This window comes from Oncorhynchus clarkii, chromosome 7, assembly GCF_045791955.1.
Source record: "Oncorhynchus clarkii lewisi isolate Uvic-CL-2024 chromosome 7, UVic_Ocla_1.0, whole genome shotgun sequence".
NCBI classification, from domain to species: domain Eukaryota; kingdom Metazoa; phylum Chordata; class Actinopteri; order Salmoniformes; family Salmonidae; genus Oncorhynchus; species Oncorhynchus clarkii.
The window spans coordinates 66475698-66497622 of NC_092153.1; the positions used below are offsets into that span (position 1 = coordinate 66475698).

At 42.4% G+C, this 21925-nt stretch overlaps 1 protein-coding gene across 2 annotated transcripts in view; it reads right to left on the bottom strand.

Moving 5' to 3' along the window:
• The window catches only part of LOC139413709 (calcium-dependent secretion activator 1-like), a 143907-nt gene extending 122998 nt beyond the window's left edge, over window positions 1-20909 (bottom strand). For both annotated transcript variants that reach the window (XM_071161393.1, XM_071161391.1), the window contains exon 1: window positions 20327-20909. In XM_071161393.1, coding sequence (XP_071017494.1) covers window positions 20327-20674 — 348 coding nt within the window. In that variant the 5' untranslated portion in view covers window positions 20675-20909. The remainder of the gene's footprint in view (window positions 1-20326) is intronic.
• Window positions 20910-21925: the final 1016 nt, after the last annotated feature.

Sequence of the window (21925 nt, forward strand, 5' to 3'; positions counted from 1 at the left end):
GATTGGTGACGATCATTTTGGTTTATGGTCTCAGCTCTAGTGTGTGCTGCCTTGTGGTCAGGCCATTCAGCAACCCTTCTGGCTGACTGGAGGAGGAGAGGGACAGAATACAGGCATCATTTCAGATTAGTTCTATTGGATTAGGTGTGGGGAGTGGGGAGCCCAAATTACTCACAGGGAGTGAAGGGAGCAACAAAAAATTAAAAAACATTTTGAGGAGTCTTCGAAAGGGTAATTGTGTTTAGTTTTGCCAAAATCAATAGGGCCGTCAGATGGTCACCTGTTGTTGTTGCTCAGCAAACGATCAGCTTTGCTCTCTCTGACTCTCCCCACCTCTACACATACACACACACACACACAATCGCGTGTACACATACATACGCCTGACACTCCAGAATGTTGACCAGAGAATATTCAATCCTTGTCACAATATTAGGCAATTCACTGGTTCAACTGTATTTGCTTCCATATTGTTTTTGGTTCCGTGCCTTTTCTACAAATATTGTCTACTGCTGTGGTGTGAATATTAAAGCAAATATTTTGCGAATGCTAAATGGTCAAATATTGGGATTGGCAAATGCCTAATTTCTAGCTGAGGAGTCACATAAGTATATTACAATGTGTAAACACTGAGGTAGTGGGATCCATTCATCCATCCAGACAGATACTACATGCCAAAACACCTTGTGGTTTTTCTATCAGGACCTTAATCTGAAACAGTGCATGTGTGTTTGCATGTGTGTTTGTTTGCTTGCGTGCGTGCGTGCGTGCGTGCGTGTGCGTGCGTGTACTGTTTGATACTAGTGACAGACAAAGATCGAACGCAGCATAACACCAGACCCACACAGCAACCAAACCCAGGCAGAACTGAAACACGTAGATAAATACAATACAATTCAATTATGCCCACAAATCTCAACACATATATTTATTTCCCTTTCCCAATTAAGTCCTGCTCTTTTAGTGTTCCTTCCTGCTCTATCATTCATTGGAGAACCCTTGGATTGGTTAAAGCTGCTGATGGATTGGAAAAAATACCTACATTTTCATCCGTGTTTGTTCCAAGACCCCTACCAATATTGTGTGTGTGTGTGTACTGCTGTTGCTGCTATCCTACCGATTCTATTTTGCACAGCTTTTATCAAGATTGCAGTGTAACACCGTGTGTCATCAACAGACAATAAAGTGGCCAGTGATACTAATCACATGTCCACACAAGAGGGACACAAACATGCAGGAATGCACACAAACATAGAAGCATGCACATGGATGTTCACACACACACACACAGATGCACACACGCACAAACACACAGACACACAGATACACACGCACAGATACACAGCTCTGGTCTGTAATTCATTGAGTATGGTTAGCCTTAGCAGGTAGCATTAACTTGTAGCATTAACTATGCGTGCTCAGGAGAGTACACTCAGAAAAAAGGGTTTGAAAAGGGCTCTTTGCAGAGGGAGAGAGTTCTACCAAGAACCGTTTTGATCAGAAGAACTCTTTTTGGAAAACAAGGGTTCTTACTTAATATTTCCCAGCCTGCTCTATCGCAAGGAGATTTTCAGAATTTTTTGTTTTACTTTAATATCTGTGTTTTTGCATGTAAATTGATTGGTTAATACATTTGATGCTACAAAAACATAAATAATATTCCATTTTGTCAAGGAATCCAATCTGTTGGATTTATTGCACCCGTTACTGAGATGGTTGTTCCAGTTTAGATGATTGAGGTCGTCTCAATATTCAATCTTCCCTAACCTTGCAGTCATTCTGAATGCAGGTTGTGAGTGATTCACAATTCCACTTGTTAGATATGCTAACTCTGGCTGGGTTCCAATAGGAATTACACATAACTTTGCAAGCCACCATAATGTGACTTGCAGGCATGATGTGGCAAGTAAACCAGGAGATTCCTAACACCTGTGTGTTAGGGGATAACTAGGCCCTTAAAGAAAGGCCTTATGATATATGTAATGTAGTGTCATAAATAATACTATTTTATAGGCTAATATGGCTGGTGGAACCGTTCATAGAGGGTTTGAGTTTGAGTTTATTTTATTTTTGCAGGGACAGTGCACATTAATCAACATTTCAGTAAAAGTGACGGTTTTAGCCAGCCGGCTAATTTTCAACCGCAGTCCCTGGGCAGGATATTAAAAACAATTACAATATAGACAATCGTTGAGCAGTGAGCACACGCAGAGCAAGATAGGACAAGCAAGACGTAGCATACAGACAGAGCAACATAGAACAAAAAGCAGCAAGACAAAATTCGTAAAAGCAACAAAGTGTTTCCACACCTCACAAGCTACAGACAACGGACAACATGGAAAGCGACAATACACAGCTAGGGATTATGATCACAAATCTGATTGACCTTTAGCCATGTATTCCTACATTTTGTGAAAGTGTGATAGGTGGTGCAGTTATGTGTGTCTGATGGCAGTGTAGGGTTCTAGGAATTACACTCCAAAGATAAAAGGGTTCTAGGTAGAACAGTTCATATTCGCTTCTAGGAAGAACCTTTAGATTATAAATTAATGTCTACCACTTACCAAGGACTTATTTTAATGTCTACCGCTTACCAAGGACTTATTTTAATGTCTACCACTTACCAAGGACTTATTTTAATGTCTACCTCTTACCAAGGACTTATTTTAATGTCTACCGCTTACCAAGGACTTATTATAATGTCTACCTCTTACCAATGATTTATTATAATGTCTACCTCTTACCAATGACTTATTATAATGTCTACCTCTTATCAATGACTTAATATAATGTCTACCTCTTACCAATGACTTATTTTAACGTCTACCTCTTACCAAGGACTTATTTTAATGTCTACCACTTACCAAGGACTTATTATAATGTCTACCGCTTACCAAGGACTTATTATAATGTCTACCTCTTACCAAGGACTTATTATAATGTCTACCTCTTATCAATGACTTAATATAATGTCTACCTCTTACCAATGACTTATTTTAACGTTTACCTCTTACCAAGGACTTATTTTAATGTCTACCGCTTACCAAGGACTTATTATAATGTCTACTGCTTACCAAGGACTTATTATAATGTCTACCGCTTACCAAGGACTTATTATAATGTCTACCTCTTACCAAGGACTTAATATAATGTCTACCGCTTACCAAAGACTTAATATAATGTCTACCTCTTACCAAGGACTTATTATAATGTCTACTGCTTACCAAGGACTTATTTTAATGTCTACCGCTTACCAAAGACTTAATATAATGTCTACCTCTTACCAAGGACTTATTATAATGTCTACCGCTTACCAAGGACTTATTATAATGTCTACCTCTTACCAAGGACTTATTATAATGTCTACCGCTTACCAAAGACTTAATATAATGTCTACCTCTTACCAAGGACGTATTATAATGTCTACCTCTTACCAAGGACTTATTTTAACGTCTACCTCTTACCAAAGACTTAATATAATGTCTACCTCTTACCAAGGACTTATTATAATGTCTACCTCTTACCAAGGACTTATTATAATGTCTACCGCTTACCAAAGACTTAATATAATGTCTACCTCTTACCAAGGACTTATTATAATGTCTACTGCTTACCAAGGACTTATTTTAATGTCTACCGCTTACCAAGGACTTATTATAATGTCTACCTCTTACAAAGGACTTGTTTTAATATCTACCGCTTACCAAGAACTTGTGTTTTGAATTAGTAACAAGTATTTAACATACTGCAAGAGTATTTTGTGAATGCTAGAATAGCAGTATCTTTTCATTACTATACCAACCAACTATCCTCGTTTTCCCTTGTGGCGGAAGATATGACATGCATTGGGTAATTCTACGAAAATACAAAGCAGCATATCAATTTCTGTTGTTCAAGGGTGTATTTATATGAGAGAAAGATATGTGGAGAAAGAGTGAGATGGGGAGAAAATGAAATGAAATGATGGAGAGCTGGGGAGAAAAAGTGAGGTGGGAGAAGCATGAGAAAATAGAGGATAGAGAGAAGGGATAGAGAGAAAATAAAAACAGAGGGAAGGATGAAGAGAGAGTAGAGGGTATCTCCAGTGCTTAATTTTTTTTTTGAAGAGCAGCCCTCATGTCATATTCATGGTCTCAGTGTGTGTGTGTGTGTGTGTGTGTGTGTGTGTGTGTGTGTGTGTGTGTGTGTGTGTGTGTGTGTGTGTGTGTGTGTGTGTGTGTATACGTATATATTTGTGGATATGTGTGCATATCTGCATTATGCTTGCAGTTAAATGTAAAAAAAAAGAAAAAAAAAGCGTTCCATACAGCTATTTGAATCAGCATTGAGGTACAGTTTGTTATGTCTGTATGTCTGGTAACACTGCGTGCTGTTGTGCTTCCATTAGCTCCGTTCCAGACATTATTAGGAGCCGTCCTCCACTCAGCAGCCTCCACTGCTAAAGGTCTATCTACCAAATAAAGATGATTAATTCAGCATGGGACAATGTTCAAATACAGTTCCAATGATGACTCATATAACAAGTCTGGCTCCTCTAACACTCGACATCTCACAAACTTAAAACCAAAGTTAACTATAATCCTCTCTTCTGCTTCAAGTGCTTTATGTGTGTGTTAGGAACCCAAACAATACATGCAGTGTTAAGTGGAAGGGGAGGGTACACATTGATATTGATTGCACTGTAGCTGTACATGATGTACTGGTGTACTGTAGCTGTACATGATGTACTGTAACTGTACATGATGTACTGGTGTACTGTAGCTGTACATGATGTACTGATGTACTGTAGCTGTACATGATGTACTGTAGCGTACATGATGTACTGATGTACTGTAGCTGTACATGATGTACTGTAGCTGTACATGATGTACTGATGTACTGTAGCTGTACATGATGTACTGTAGCTGTACATGATGTACTGATGTACTGTAGCTGTACATGATGTACTGTAGCTATACATGATGTACTGATGTACTGTAGCTGTACATGATGTACTGTAGCTGTACAAGATGTACTGTAGCTGTACATGATGTACTGATGTACTGTAGCTGTACATGATGTACCGTAGCTGTACATGATGTACTGTAGCTGTACATTATGTACTGTAGCTGTACATTATGTACTGTAGCTGTACATGATGTACTGATGTCCAGAAACAAGGAACTTTCTTCTGAAACTCTTCAGTCTATTCTTGTTCTGAAAAATTAAGGCTATTCCATGTGAGGACAACAGTTTGCAGCTGTGCTAACATAATTGCAAAAGGGTTTTCTAATGGTCAATTAGCCTTTTAAAATGATAAACTTGGATTAGTTTGGTGACTGTGTGTGGGCATGTTTAGTGGCTGTGTATGGGCAAGTTTGGTGGCTGTGTCTGGGCAGGTTTGGTGGCTCTGTCTGGGCAAGTTAGGCAGAAAAAAACACTCTTCTGATAGTGCTTTTCCTTCATCAAGGATCCAAGAAACAGATCCGTCCTCTCTATATTTAGCTGTTTCTTGTTTTTTTTATCTCCTTCTCTCTGTCTCTGTGTGTGAACGTGTGTATGTGAGTGGGCATATTGTCTGCCTCCAATATAAATCTATGGGACCTGTTTGAAAACGCAGGCTGGCATCGTGAGTCTCTCAACAACGGGAGACAGAACAGACTCATGCTGTAATATGAATGCTGTTGGGATCAGCGACACAAATATGAGAAATATTAAAGGGATTGAGTGAAAGTTAAGAGAGGAGAGAAGCTAAGCTAAACACTCCATAAAAATACAACATGAATGAATCATCTAGGTACCCTTCTGATCTCATTTTAGGACAGCGATAGATAGATAGGCAGGAGACCTAGACTCCTGAGGTAGATGAAAGGTCACACACACACTAATTGGGGTTGCGTAGTTAGGGGAAAGTGAGTGACTGAGCAGGAATACATTTCTGTTTAAGACAGGTTGTTGATGAGTTGAGGAAGGCGGAAATCTTGATAACCAATGGGATAACAGGGTGTTGAGGTAATGCACACGCACGCATACTCAGCCCCTGGAGGGCGTTGGCTGCTGCTCTACACTGGTGTTGTTGTCCCATTATACTTCTGGGAGGGGAGGTTGGAAGAATGGGAGAAGGGGAGGAAGGAAAGGAGAGGCAGAAGTGTATGTGGGCTTGGAGTGGAGGAGGGGTAGAGGTGGTAATGTTCCAGATATAGCTCATGAGCTCATGCCCCTCTGCCTCTGTCTCTCTACAGGGACAAGACCATTCACTGTCCAATCACTCCTCTTCTCTGTCTCTCTACTGGGACAAGACCATTCACTGTCCAATCACTCCTCTTCTCTGTCTCTCTACTGGGACAAGACCATTCGCTGTCCAATCACTCCTCTTCTCTGTCTCTCTACTAGGACAAGACCATTCACTGTCCAATCACTCTTCTTCTCTGTCTCTCCAAATCCCTCTCCTCCTTCAATCCACTTCTCCTCCCTGGGTTTCATCCCATTGCTCCAGTAAGCCTTAGACCTCATTTTAGGAAACAACAAGCAGATGTATGGCACTGAAGATATCTGTCAAGCCATGCATGGGAAGACAATCAAATCAGTACTTCAATACCTGAGCACACTGTAGGCTATATATTTAATGTCTCTCCAAGCTCACTAAAACCACAGCTCACAGCCTAGGCTTTAGCTCAGTGGACCACAACAGTCATGCAGTAGGCATGAGTCTGTCACACTAGCTCAGTAAAACCATAGCTACAGTTGAAGTCTGAAGTTTACATACACCTTAGCCAAATACAATTGAATTGCTGACATTTAATCCAAGTAAAAATTCCCTCTTAGGTCAGTTAAGATCACCACTTTATTTTAAGAATGTGAAATGTCCGAATAACAGTAGAGAGAATGATTTATTTCAGATTTTATTTATTTCATCACATTCCCAGCAGGTCAGAAATGTACATACACTCAATTAGTATTTGGTAGCAATGCCTTTAAATTGTTTAACTTGGGTCAAACGTTTCGGGTAGCCTTCCACAAGCTTCCCACAATAAGTTGAGTGAATTTTTGCCCATTCCTCCTGACAGAGCTGCTGTAACTGAGTCAGGTTTGTAGGCCTCCTTGCTCGCACACACTTTTTCAGTTCTGCCCACAAATGTTCTATGGGATTGAGGTCAGGGCTTTGTGATGGCCACTCCAATACCTTGACTTTGTTGTCCTTAAGCTATTTTGCCACACCTTTAAGTATGCTTGGGGTCATTGTCCATTTGGAAGACCCATTTGTGACCAAGCTTTAACTTCCTTAGTGATGTCTTGAGAAGTTGCTTCAATATATCCACGCAATTTCCTCCTTGTGATGCCATCTATTGTTTGAAGTGCACCAGTCCCTCCTGCAGCAAAGCACCCCAACAACATGATACTGCCACCCCCGTGCTTCACAGTTGGGATGGTGTTATTCGACTTGCAAGTCTCCCCCTTTTTCCTCCAAACAATGATGGTCATTATGGCCAAACAGTTCTATTTTTGCTTCGTCAGACCAGATGACATTTCTCCAAAAAGCACAATCTTTGTCCCCTTGTGCAGTTGCAAACCGTAGTCTGGCATTTTTTATGGCAGGTTTGGAGCAGTGGCTTCTTCCTTGCTGAGCGGCCGTTCAGGTAATGTCAATATAGGACTCGTTTTACTGTGGATATAGATAATTTTGTACCTGTTTCCTCCAGCATCTTCACAAGGTCCTTTGCTGTTGTTCTGGGATTGATTTGCACCTTTTGCACCAAAGTACGTTCATCTCTAGGAGACAGAATGCATCTCCTTCCTGAGCGGTATGACGGCTACGTGGTCCGATGGTGTATATACTTGCGGACTTTTGTTTGTACAGATGGACGTGGTACCTTCAGGCATTTGGAAATTGCTCCCAAGGATGAACCAGACTTCTGGAGGTCTACAATGTTTTTTTTAGGTCTTGGCTGATTTCTTTTGATTTCCCCATGATGTCAAGCAAAGAGGCACTGGGTTTGAAGGTAAGCCTTCAAATACATCCAGTGGTACACCTCCAATTGACTCAAATGATGTCAATTAGCCTATCAAAAGCTTCTAAAGCCATGACATAATTTCTGGAATTTTACAGTAAATTTAGTGTATGTAAACTTCTGACCCACTGGAATTGAGATACAGTAAGTAATAAGTTAAATAATCTGTCTGTAAACAATTGTTGGGAAAATGACTTGTGTCATGCACAAAGTAGATGCCCTAACCGACTTGCCAAAACTACAGTTTGTTAATAAGAAATTTGTTGAGTAGTTGAAAAACAAGTTTTAATGATTCCAACCTAAGCGTATGTAAACCTCTGACTTCAACTGTACATATATTCTTCAACAGGACAGCCTAAGAAGTCTTGTGTTGTGCATTGCTTTATGTGCTTTCCAGAGCCTCTCCAGTTTTCTATTTCTATTGGTATCTATCCTAGTTTGTTCTTTGTTTGTGCTTTCCTTTCCAGCTCACTGAGGCTGCGTTTACACAGGCTGCGCAATTCTGATCTTTTAACCAATTGGACTGCCTGTGTAAACGCAGCCTGAGAGCCAGTCCAGTGTTACTCTCTAAGGTCTGTATTCTAGTAGGGGTAAACCCAAACTGTAGGTGTGGGTGGGTTCCCATTACTCTTAGCACTAATTGAGCTGTCTGTTAGATAGGAGGTATTAGTGTACAAACTTTAATGGGCTCAGTGGAACCACATAAAAAGAGCACAGGTTTACTACTAATTAACAAGGTACAGTTACCCTATTCTCATGACTAATGGCTGCCAGATTTAGGCCTGTTATAAAACAGCTGAGAGCAGCAGGAGCAGAGGAACCATGGCACATCATAGCTAATATCAATGCAGACACACACATCCTTTTATCTATTGTACTTATGTATTTATTTTTTGTATAAATTACATTCTATACTGATACCAATAATGTATAGATAATGTCATGTTTTATAAACTGGGTGGCTCAAGCCCTGAATTCTGATTGGCTGACAGCCATGGTATATCACTGCCACTGTATACCACAGGTATGACAAAACATTTATTTGTACTGCTCTAATTACATTGGTAAGCAGTTTATAATAGCAATAAGGCACCTCGGGGGCTTTTGGCTAAGGGCTGTGTTGTGCAAAAGAACGGTGCTTAGCCATGGTATATTGGCCACATATCACACCTCTTCGGGCCTTATTGCTTAATTATAGATCATGTAATGTATTATAGATGATGGCTAAGGAAGTAGTACCGTACCATGTTTGACTATGATAGTTTTTAGTGTCTCAAAACTGTACTTGAGTGGTCCACAATGCATATTGTATTGTCTGTCATGGCTAAACATAGACATGCTAATGCGTTTGTTTCATTTAAAAATTAAAAATATACAAAATATTTCACCTTTATTTAACCAGGTAGGCTAGTTGAGAACAAGTTCTCATTTACAACTGCAAACTGGCCAAGATAAAGCAAAGCAGTTTGACACATACAACAACACAGAGTTACACATGGAATAAACAAACATACAGTCAATAATACAGTAGAAAAAAAGTATATATGCAGTGTGTAAAAATAAGGTAAGATAATGGAGGTAAGGCAATAAAATAGGCCATAGTGGTGAGGTAATTACGATACAGCGATTAAACACTGGAGTGACAGATGTGCAGAAGATGAATGCATAAGTAGAGATACTGGGATGCAAAGGAGCAAAAATAAAGAAATAAATATAGTATGGGGATGAGGTAGTTGGATGGGCTATTTACAGATGGACTATGAACAGGTGCAGTGATCTGTGAGCTGCTCTGAAGTTAGTGAGCTGTGCTTGAAGTTAGTGAGGGAGATAATAGTCTCCAGCTTCAGCAATTTTTGCAGTTCGTCCCAGTCATTGGCAGCAGAGAACTGGAAGTAAAGGCGGCCAAATGAGGAATTGGCTTTGGGGTGACCAGTGAAATATACCTGCCGGAGTTCGTACTGCGGGAGGGTGCTGTTATGGTGACCAATGAACTGAGATAAGGCGGGGCTTTACCTAGCAAAGACTTGTAGATGACCTGGAGCCAGTGGGTTTGGCGACGAGTATGAAGTGAAGGCCAGCCAACAAGAGGGTACCGGTCGCAGTGGTGGGTAGTATATGGGGCTTTGGCGACAAAACAGATGGCACTATGATAGACTGCATCCAATTTGTTGAGTAGAGTGCTGGGGGCTATTTTGTAAATGACATTGCCAAAGTCGAAGATCGGTAGGATAGTCAGTTTTACGAGGGTATGTTTGGCAGCATGAGTGAAGGATACTTTGTTTGCGAAATAGGAAGCCGATTCTAGATTTAATTTTGGATTGGAGATGCTTAATGTGGGTCTGAAAGGAGAGTTTACAGTCTAAACAGACACCTAGGTACTTGTAGATGTCCACATATTCTAGGTCAGAACCTTCCAGAGTAGTGATGCTGGACGGGCGGGCAGACAGGTGCGGGCAGCGATCGGTTGAAGAGCATGCATTTAGTTTTACTTGCATTAAAAAGCAGTTGGAGGCCATGGAAGGAGAGTTGTATGGCATTGAAGCTCGTCTGGAGGTTAGTTAGCACAGTGTCCAAAGAAGGGCAAGAAATCCCCATAGAGACTGCCAGAGGTCCGGACAACAGGCCCTCCGATTTGACACACTGAACTCTATCAGAGAAGTAGTTGGTGAACCAGGCAAGGCAGTCATTTGAGAAACCAAGGCTGTTGAGTCTGCGGAAAAGAATGTGGTGACTGACAGAGTCAAAAGCCTTGGCCAGGTCGATGAATACAGCTGCATAGTAATGTCTCTTATCGATGGCAGTTATGATATCGTTTAGGACCTTGAGCGTGGTTGAGGTGCACCCATGACCAGCTCGGAAGCCAGATTGCATAGCGGAGAAGGTAGGTGGGATTCGAAATGGTCGGTGTTCTGTTTGTTAACTTGGCTTTCAAAGTCCTTAGAAAGGCAGGGTAGGATAGATATAGGTCTGTAGCAGTTTGGGTCTAGAGTGTCTCCCCTTTGAAGAGGGGGATGACCGCGGCAGCTTTTCCAATCTTTGGGGATCTCACACGTTGAACAGACTAGCAATAGGGGTTTCAACATTTTCGGCAGATCATTTTAGAAAGAGAGGGTCCAGATTGTCAAACCTGGCTGATTTGTAGGGGTCCAGATTTTGCAGCTCTTTCAGAACATCAGCTATCTGGATTTGGGTGAAGGATAAATGGGGGAGGCTTGGGCGAGTTGCTCTGGGGGGTGCAGGGCAGTTGACCGGGGTAGGGGTAGCCAGGTGAAAAGCATGGCCAGCCGTAGAAAAATTCTTACTGAAATTCTCAATTATCGCGGATTTATTGGTGGTGACAGTGTTTCCTAGCTTGGGCCGTTGGAAGGAGGTGCTCTTATTCTCCATGGACTTTACAGTGGTCCCAGAACTTTTTGAGTTTGTGCTACAGGAAGCTTATTTCTGTTTGAAAAAGCTAACCTTAGCTTTCCTAACTGCGTGTGTATATTGGTTCCTAACTTCCCTGAAAAGTTGCATATCACAGGGGCAATTTGATGCTAATGCAGTACGCCACAGGATGTTTTTGTTCTGGTCAAGGGCAGTCAGGTCTAGAGTGAACCAAGGGCTATTTCTGTTCCTGGTTCAACATTTTTTTAATAGGGCATGCTTATTTAAGATGGTGAGGAAGGCACATTCAAAGAATAACCAGGCATCCTCTACTGGTGGGATGAGGTCAATATCCTTCCAGGATACCTGGGACAGCTCGATTAGAAAGGCCTGCTCGCTGAAGTGTTTTAGGGAACGTTTGACAGTGATGAGGGGTGGTCGTTTGACCGCAGACCCATTACGGATGCAAGCAATGAGGCAGTGATCGCTGAGATCTTGGTTGAAAACAGCAGAGGTGTATTTGGAGGGCAAGTTGGTTAGGATGATATCTATAAGGGTGCCCATGTTTACAGATTTGGGATTTTACGTGTTTTATTCATACAGTCATGGAATGACCATCCCTTATTCAATGTTACTAGTCCTTCACTATCATCTTGCTGGCCTGTGATGTTTACCTTGTAAGAGCTGAATCACCCAACCACAGTTCATATGTTCCTGGAGAGGTGTTTATTGATTGGAAAAAAGGTATGTGGCCTGTTCCTTTTCAGCTTGGTGTCTTAATCAATTAATGAATCAATAATTCTTCATCATCTGATCACACACAGAGTATTCCCAGCTGTGTAATCATTAGCTGCTGTCCAACTGTGGCATGACCAGGATTCAATGTCTGGTTAATCTCACGACAGGAACTTGAAGGTCCTTTGTGGTATCATGCTACTATCACCCAGAACCGGGAATTTTATCTTTCTTTTTAAATTTATTTTACACCCTGTTATGGTTTATTAGGATCTCATTCTTTCCTGTCATGTTCTTCCAGCATCTTAGCATGTACAGTGCATTCAGAAAGTGTTCCGACCCCTTGACTTTTTCACATTTTGTTATGTTACAGCCTTATTCAAAAATGGATTCAATAAATACCTCATAATGGCAAACGCTAAACCGGTTTTTAAACATTTTTGGAAATTCATGAAATACAAAAAACAGAAATAACTTATTTACACAAGCATTCAGACCCTTTGCCATGAGATTCGAAATTGAGATCAGGTGCATCATATTTCCATTGATCATCCTGGAGCTGTTTCTAAAACTTGATTCTTCACCTCTAGTACATTCAAATGATTGGACATGATTTGGAAAAGCACACACCTGTCTATATAAGGTCCCAGAGTTGACCGCGCATGCCTGAGCAAAAATTAAGCCATGAGGTCGAAGGAATTGTCCATAGAGCTCCAGAAAGGATTGTGTCGGGACACAGCTCTGAAGAAGGGTACGAAAAAATGTCTTCAGCATTGAACGTCCCTAAGAACACAGTGGCCTCCATCATTCTTAAATGGAAGAACTTTGGAAAAACCAAGACTCTTCCTAGACCGGCCCGCGCGGCCAAACTGAGTAATCGGGGGAGATGGGCCTTGGTCAGGGAGGTGACCAAGAACCCAAAAGTTCCTCTGTGGAGATGAGAACCTTCCAGGAGGGCAACCATCTCTGCAGCACTCTACCAATCAGGCGTTTATGGTAGAGGGGCCAGATAGAAGCCACTCCTCAGTAAAAGGCACATGACAGCCCACATGGAGGAAAAAACTATTTAATACATTTTAGAATGCTTTAACGTAACAATGTGGAAAAAGTCAAGGGGTCTGAATCCTTTCCGAATGCACTGTAATAAGGGAGACTAATGGCAATATTGACTATCAGTAAGCCAACTGAAGGCCTCTACCCATCAAACCTAAATAATGCAGTCTAAGTGACCAATACAGTATCGGAAGCTAAGCTTGAAAAATTTCAACTTTTCCAAACTTCCCAGGAATGCCAGAAATCCTGGTTTGAACATTCCCAAAATCAGGAGCAAATTTTTGGGGAAGTTACCAGAATCTTGTAGCCCTAGCAGCTACCTAATCTCACCACTAGGTTGTTTAAAGGACTGGCCTATCCTGTCATTCCTGGCAACCATCTCTTTACAGGATGTCAAGCCATTAGACCTGGAGTTGTTGCTAGGAAGACCAAGTGGCACTATATTCTGTATGTAATGCAATACTTTTGGCTAGATTTTTGGCCAGGACCAATAGGGTTCTTTTAAAATGTAGGTGAGACATTATTCTACTTCATGATGCTACTTTGTTGTCGGAGTGGACTGCGGAGCTCTCGACCTCGGGCTGGGTGCATCAGATCAAGATTTACATAGACTACTCCAGACACTATTGCGTCCCAAATGGCCCGCTATTCCCTACATAGTGCAGTACTTTTGACCATGGCCTATAGGGCTCAAGTCAGAAGTTTTGCACCACAATATATAGTGCATAGTGTACCATTTGGGATGCCAGTCCTACTCTCCTTGAAGATTGGTGTTGCTGGCCTGCATTTAATTCTAGGAACATGATCTCTCCCCTTTGCCCTCCACTCCCATTCATGGATCTCAGGCAAGTACATAGTTTCTGCCATATTGCTTTCCCCTACCCAGTCTTGTCAGATCTGTGAAGGGGAGTGAACAAGAGGATATGAAGGGAGGGAACCTCTTGAAATGAAATGCACCCCTCCATGGCTATTTAAAACCATACTGCACTACCTACCGCCACCTGTTTCCTTCCTATCCCTGCTTTGATATATCACCACGGTCTGACCCTGGCTTTCATGTGGCTAATGAGTTGGGCCGATCCACTTCACTTATCTTGTTATATTAACACAGCATTCATCCTCCAAATCCTATCCTTCCATCAGGCTCTCTCTGCGCTAAACATCTGTGTCCCAAATTCCCTATTTAGTGCACTACTTTTGACCGGAGCCCATAGGTGTATTAGTACTGAGTATGTAGGGCATAGTCTTTATTTTGCTTCTTTCCATCTCATTTCCACTTCAAACACGTAAAAAAACCTCTGACAGACATGGATAAAAACCTGCACACTCTGTCCCACAATATATATTTTAACCTTTGTTTAATTAAGCAAATCAGAACAAATTCTTATTTACAATGACATCCTAGGAACAGTGGGTTAACTGCCTTGGGGATTCGATCTAGCAACCTTTCAGTTTCTGGCCCAATACTCTAACCACTAGGCTACCTGCCACCCCAAATATCATCCAAAGTAAATGGACAAAACACACACAAACACTAGACATGATAATTTCCGTACTATTTCCAGGAAGAGCCACGTTGGCATCTCTTCACCAGCGTCATTAAAAAGCCCTTGAGGACCAAACGACAAGCAGAGGATTGGCGGAGTGAAGTGCATTGCAGAAGCACGACTACTAGATTACAAGAATGCTAACTTCATCAACCTCTCAATTCGCCACTGATTTGCATCTCAATCGTGTTCATAATGAATTCCTCAGGCCTGCGCTGCGTAGCTCCCTGCTCCTGTTCCCAGGCAGCAGAGGAGGCGCAGATGAGAAGCAGGAGAGCAGTGATGTGGCGGTGGACCCAGCAGTTAGGGGGATTGCTTATTTCATGAAGGGTCAGTCAGAGATTGAGGTTTGAATATAGTGCAGGGAATTGGTGTTTCTCAGATGAATCATGGATAGAGGAAGGTAGGTAGAATATGATGTGAGTAATCCACTGACATCCCTAATACCCAAACAAACTCCAGTAGAGGCATTGTAATGTCACATATGAATACAAATCTGTGTACACAAATTCACATACACCGAATATGTACACAAGTACATGAGCCTATATGCACACACACTGACTCAAATATGTTTGGCGTTTAAGAATAGACCCAATGGCAGCACAGCAAAGCAGCAATGTTCACAATATGCCCTTTTTCCCTTTAGCTGAGAGAGAGCTTTCAGACTGAAGAAATCATTTTTCATGGGCCTCAAAAGGAAGTGACAGTCAGTAATTGCCCCATTGTGTTGTGTCTTTCACAGGGTCACTGCACTGCACTTCAAGGAGCAACAGCCCAACTCCTTTTCCTCTACTTCTGCCTCCTCTGTCTGTCTGTCTGTCTTTCTTTCTTTCTTTCTTTCCGTACCAAGGCCTGTTTCACACTGATAGCCCAAGTCACTATGTTCTGTTGGTGTGCCAGCCCCAAGTCCTAATAACGGATTATAATGCTGCACCCTGGCTGCTCCTCTCCTCTCCTCCGCTACACAGCCACACAGAAGGGCTTTCAAGTCCTTTCATTACACAAACGCTTTCATCGTATTCTGGTGACTAATCTGGAACTATAGGAAAAAACTATAGGCTGTATATTGTTTCTAGATGTATCCACCAGTGGTGGCTGGTGGCACTTTAAATCGAAGGATGAAATCATAGTAATGGCTGGAATGGACTAAAATAAATGGAATGGCATCATTCCAAGAGCTGGCCCCCACACCAAAAAAATCTAATCAGATCAAATGTTATTTGTCACATGTGCCGAATACAACAGGTGCAGACCTTACCGTGAATTGCTTACTTACAAGCCGTTAACCAACAATGCAGTTTTAAGAAAAATAAGAGTTAAGGAAATATTTACTAAATAAAATAAAATAAAAATAAAAAAGAAACAATAAAAGAACAATACCGAGGCTATGTTCAGGGGATACCGGTACAGAGTCAATGTGCAATGTACAGGTTAGTCGAGGTAATTCAGTTAATATGTACATAGGTAGGGGTAAAGTGACTATGCATAAATAATAAACAGTGAGTGGCAGCAGTGTAAAAAAGGTAAGAGGGTGAATGCAAATACTCTGGGTAGCCATTTGATCAGCTGTTCAGCAGTCTTATGACTTGGGGGTAGAAGCTGTTAAGAAGCCTTTTGGACCTAGACTTGGCGCTCTGGTACCGCGTGCTGTGCGGTAGCAGAAAGAACAGTCTATGACTAGGTTAGCTGGAGTCTTTGACAATTTTTAGGGCCTTCCTCTGACACCACCTGGTGTAGAGGTCCTGGATGGCAGGCAGCTTAGCCCCAGTGATGTACAGGGCCATATGCACTACCCTCTGTAGTGCCTTGCGGTCAGAGGCTGCGCAATTGCCGTATCAGGCAGTCTTGCAACCATGCTTTCAATGTTGCAGCTGTAGAACTTTTTTTAGGATCTGGGGACCCATGCCAAATATTTTCAGTCTCCTGAGGGGGAATAGGCATTGTAGTGCCCTCTTCACAACTGTCTTGGTGTGTTTGGACCATGATAGTTTGTTGATGATGTGGACACCAAGGAACTTGAAGCTCTCAGCCTGCTCCACTATAGCATCGTCGATGAGAATGGGGGCATGCTCAGCCCTCCTTTTCCTGTAGTCCACGATCATCTCCTTGGTCTTGATCCCATTGAGGGAGAGGTTTTTGTCCTGGGTCTGCACTGCAGGTCTCTGACCTCCTCCCTATAGGCTGTCTCATCATTGTCGTTGATCAGGCCTACCACCATTGTGCCGCTGCAAACGTAATGATGGTGTTGGAGTCGTGCTTGGCCACGCAGTCATGAGTGAACAGGGAGTACAGGAGGGGACTAAGCACACACCCAATAGGGGCCCCCATGTTGAGGATCAGCGTGGCATTTGTTGTTGCCTACCCTTACCACCTGGGGGTGGCCCATCAAGCAGACAAGGATCGAGTTGCAGAGGGAGGTGTTTAGTCCCAGGGTCATTAGCTTAGTGATGAGCTTTGAGGGAACTATGGTGTTGAACCCAGAGCTGTAGTCAATAAACAGCATTATCATGTAGGTGTTCCTTTTGTCCAGGTGGGAAAGGGTAGTGTGGAGTGCAATAGAGATTACGTCATCTCTAGACCTGTTGGGGCGGTATGCAAATTGGAGTGGGACTAGGGTTTCTGGGATGAATATGTTGATGTGAACCAGGACCAGCCTTTCAAAGCACTTCATGGCTACAGTCGTGAGTGCTACGGGTCAGTAGTCATTCACACAGGTTACCTTGGAGTTCTTGGGCACAGGGACTATGTTGGTGTGCTTGAAACATGAAGGTATTACAGACTCAGGGACAGATTGAAAATGTCTGTGAGTACACGTCCTGGTAATTCGTCTGGCCTTGCGGCCTTGTAAATGTTGATCTGTTTAAAGGTCTTCGGCTCACATCGGGTACAGCCGGCGTGATCACACAGTTGTCAGGAAAAGCTGGTGTGCTCAAGCTTCAGTGTTGCTTTCCTCGAAGTGCGTATAGAAGTAATTTAGCTCGTCTGGTAGGCTTCTGTCACTGGGCAGCTCACGCCTGGGCTTCCCTCTGTAGTCCGTAATAGTTTGCAAGTCCTGCCACATTCAATGAGCATCAGAGCCTGTGTAGTAGGATTTAATCTTAGTCCTGTATTGACGCTTTGCCTGTTTGATAGTTCGTCGGAGTGCATAGCAGGATTTCTTATAAGCGTCTGGGTTAGAGTACCGCTCTTTGAAAGCGGCAGCTTTACCCTTTAGATCAGTGCGGATGTTGCCTGCAATCAATGGCTTCTGGTTGGGGTCTGTACGTAAGGTCACTGTGGGGACGATGACATCGATGCACTTATTGATGAAGCCAGTGACTGATGTGGTATACTCCCCAATGACATCGGACGAATCCCGGAACATATTCCAGTCTGTGCTAGCAAAACAGTCCTGTAGCTTAGCATCTGCATCATCTGACCACATCCGTATTGAGTGAGTCACTGGTACTTCCTGCTTTAGTTTTTGTGTGTAAACAGGAATCAGGAGGATAGAATTATGGTCAGATATGTCAAAACGAGGGCGAGGGAGAGCTTTGTAAAATACAGCCAACTGTATATTATTCATGTTGTTGTTCAGCAACAACTCAGTGAAACATAATACATTACAGCTTGGTTGGTAGGATAGCCTTGAACGGAGCTCATCCAGTTTATTTTCCATTGATTGCACGTTGGCTAATAGGACGGAGGGTTACCCACTCACCAACTAATTCTCACACCTGCGTCCCCTGTATCGGCTTATTTTCTTCATGCAAATGACGAGGATTTGGGCCTGGTCCGGTATCTGCAGTAAATCCTTTGCATCCGACTCGTTAATAAAGAAAGTGAGTAATAGCTGTATGCAGAAGCGCTTTTTGGTCAGAAATATTAAGTACAAAATAAATTACAAACAACGAGAAAAAAACACAAAATAGCACAATTGATTAGGAGCCTGTAAAACAACAGCCATCTCCTTTGGCGCCATCAGCCTCCTCTGATGGGGGATAATAATATGTAAATGTACTAAATACACTGCCCTTTATCCCATCAGTGGGTAGGCCTACAATACAGGGCTGTACCCATGCTGACTCCCATGAGTCATCACAGATATGAAGAACAAGCGTTCGTCTGCCATTTAATGAACATAAATTAAGTGAGGCTTCTTCCCGAATGGCAACCTACATGTATTTCCTTTATAGTGCAGTGGAAGTGCACTACTTTTGACCAGGCCTCATAGGGTGCGCTATACACTCTTAGAAAAAGGGGTTCCAAAAGGGTTATTTGTCTGTCCCCATAAAATCACCCTTTTTGGTTCCAGGTAGAACCCTTTTTGGTTCCAGGAAGAACCCTTTACGGTTCAATGTAGAACACTCTGTGGAGGCTGGCAGGTAGCCTAGCAGTTAAAAGTGTTGGGCCAGTAACTAGAAGGTTGCTGGTTTGAATCCCTGAGCTGACTAGGTGAAATATATGTTCACGTGTCCTTGAGCAAGGCACTTAACCCTAATTGCACCTGTAAGTTGCTCTGGATAAGAGCATTTGGATAAGAAACTTGCGAAAGATAGTCCTCTATCCATAGTTTTTGGAATTTTCGATATTCCCTGACTGTCTAGCTTTAATTTTGGTGATTATCAGTGAGCCGGAAACAGTCGTGGAAACAGTATAAATGTAGATCAATTATCATTCCTACACAGTTTCGATTTGGTATTAGTCCTTTTAAAGTAGGCTATATTAAGTTCGCCCAAAAAATAAAATATATATTTAGGCCATATGTTTTACACCCGTGGTTTATATTGGGACGAAATATGGGTGGCATATTGAAGGCTGAATGTATTCACCAAACAGGGTAAGGGTTTAAATAAACCATAATTGACCCTATCTAAATAGTATGGTTCGATGGTATGTGGTTCACGTGACCCAATCAAATATTGATTGACTAAATCATTTAATTTCTATTAATAAATATGTATTATGGTATAGACTGCCTGCAGTCTCCCCGCTAAAAGGAACATGTGCAGCCCTTCCAAATGTCCTCAATCTTGTCAGGACTTGGGTCTTGCTATAAGTCACCTTGGGAAAATGAATCGAGGGGTCAAGTGATGGCGCAAAAAGCCAAACATTTTATCCTACAACAGGAATAGCACCGCACACAGCTCTAGACCTCAAAAGAAATCTAGTCAAATGGTGATGTCTTCAACTGCAACGACACTGCTTTATTTAGGTTGTATTCAACATATTCCCTTCCGCAATATACATGTATAAATGACACGGTGCACGGATTGGACGGTTTGCCAGGCCCTGCGACTGATTACTGTGTGTGTAGAACCGTGTTTTTTTCTCTGCAACATCCATCTGCATGACGGTTGCCTACGTACCCACACCATAGCTGCCTGTGCTTCATATCCTCGCATTATGCATGGCTGAATTCAGCTACATTCTACATTCATATAAACAGTGTTGGAGGAAAAGGCTAATGTTTGCAAGGTATAGCCTATCAATTAGATATTATGATATTGCGTGAGGGTTTGTGGGATGGTAGGTTTATTATTAATGTAGCTTTAACCGGCCCTGTATGAAAGCATCTAGCTAATCATTGATGTGAAAAGGAGGCTATTCGTTGACATGTGGTGATTTACGTCCCCGCCACCGTGTATGGCTCACCTTCTGTTGTCGCCTAGCCATATCCGTGGGCTGTTTTGCATTGAAAGGGTATGCGATGCACCGCATCACAAATACATATAGTTGCAGCTTCTTTTTGCGCTCCTCTTCCTCCTTCTGCAAATTGGCCTCTTCCACCTTCTCCTGTTCGCTGGCAGCAGACGGGCTCGGGCTGGTCGGGCGAGCGCTACTGCGACTGCTGCTGCTGGGCGCAAGTCCGCCGGAGCTCTCGCTCGTCCGGCTTGGAGAGATGCGGGCTCCGCTCTGGGGTGCCGATGCCTCCTTGTGATGGTGTTCCTCCTCGACCATCCCACCATCCGATTCCTCCTCGCTGGATGACGGATCCAACATATCGCTGCCTAGAGAGGATGTAGCCTGGCAGAACTCCTATTTGCAGAAATTGTGAAATTGATACGAATTCGAACAATAAACTGAAATTAAACCGTTATCTGATTCAAAACGAAAGACACCCGAATTCGCTGAGCCTTTTCTTAAGGTTACCATAAAATACGACTTATGCTTGGAGAGAGAGCTGAGATGTTGCACGCACACAGACACAGCACGGAAATCTCTTCCTGCACGGTGACTCGCCAGTCACTGCCACGGATGTGCGAGGAGGTGGGAGAGAAAGGGAGGAGGGGCGCGAATGAGTGAAAGTGTCTCCTTCAATGAAAAACGCAAGCTATGGCCTCTTCCTGCCAGTTGAGCTCTAGAATTGTTGAACGAAGTCGCGCAGGCGTAAAGAGAGGAGCTGGCCATGGTGCTGAATCTGTTCTTTGGCGCCTGCCTTTCGGTCGGTCGCGTGAAACGGGGTAAACCCGTTGACTTAGAACGAATATCCATTATTGACCTCTGCAGTTGTTGATGTTTTGTTACAGTGTGTGTAGGCGTACTGTATTCACAAATCAATTAAATTGAGGTGTAATGGGCTACATGTAAATATGTAGTGAGGTTTATTACCATTACTCAGAGCATAGATCTCCAATGTATAATTACTATTAGGAATGACATACTGTAAACATACTGTACACCTCCATTTGACTCAAATGATGTCAATTAGCCTATTATAAGCTTCTAAAACCATGACATAATTTTCTGAAATTTTCCAAGCCGTTTAAAGGCACAGTCAACTTAGCGTATGTAAACTTCTGACACACTGGAATTGTGGTAAGTAAAATAATCTGTCTGTAAACAATTGTTGGAAAACTTAGTTGTGTCATACACAAAGTAGATGTCCTAACCGACTTGCCAAAACTATAGTTTGTTAACAAGAAATTTGTGGAGTGGTTGAAAAATGAGTTTTAAAACCTATCTGGGATATGTGGGACGCTAGCAAGTATTTTACACCATTTTAAAGATAAACTTCATGTAAATCCAGCCACAGTGTCCGATTTCAAATAGGCTTTACAGCGAAAGCACACCAAACAATGATGTTAGGTCAGCACCTAGTCACAGAAAACCATAAAGCCATTTTCCAGAAATAGCGATTACATGAATCACTAACCTTTGATGATCTTCATCAGATGGCACTCACAGGACTTCATGTTACACAATAATTCCCACTTCCTGGTTGTTTTTATTCTCAGGTTCTTGCCTGCCATA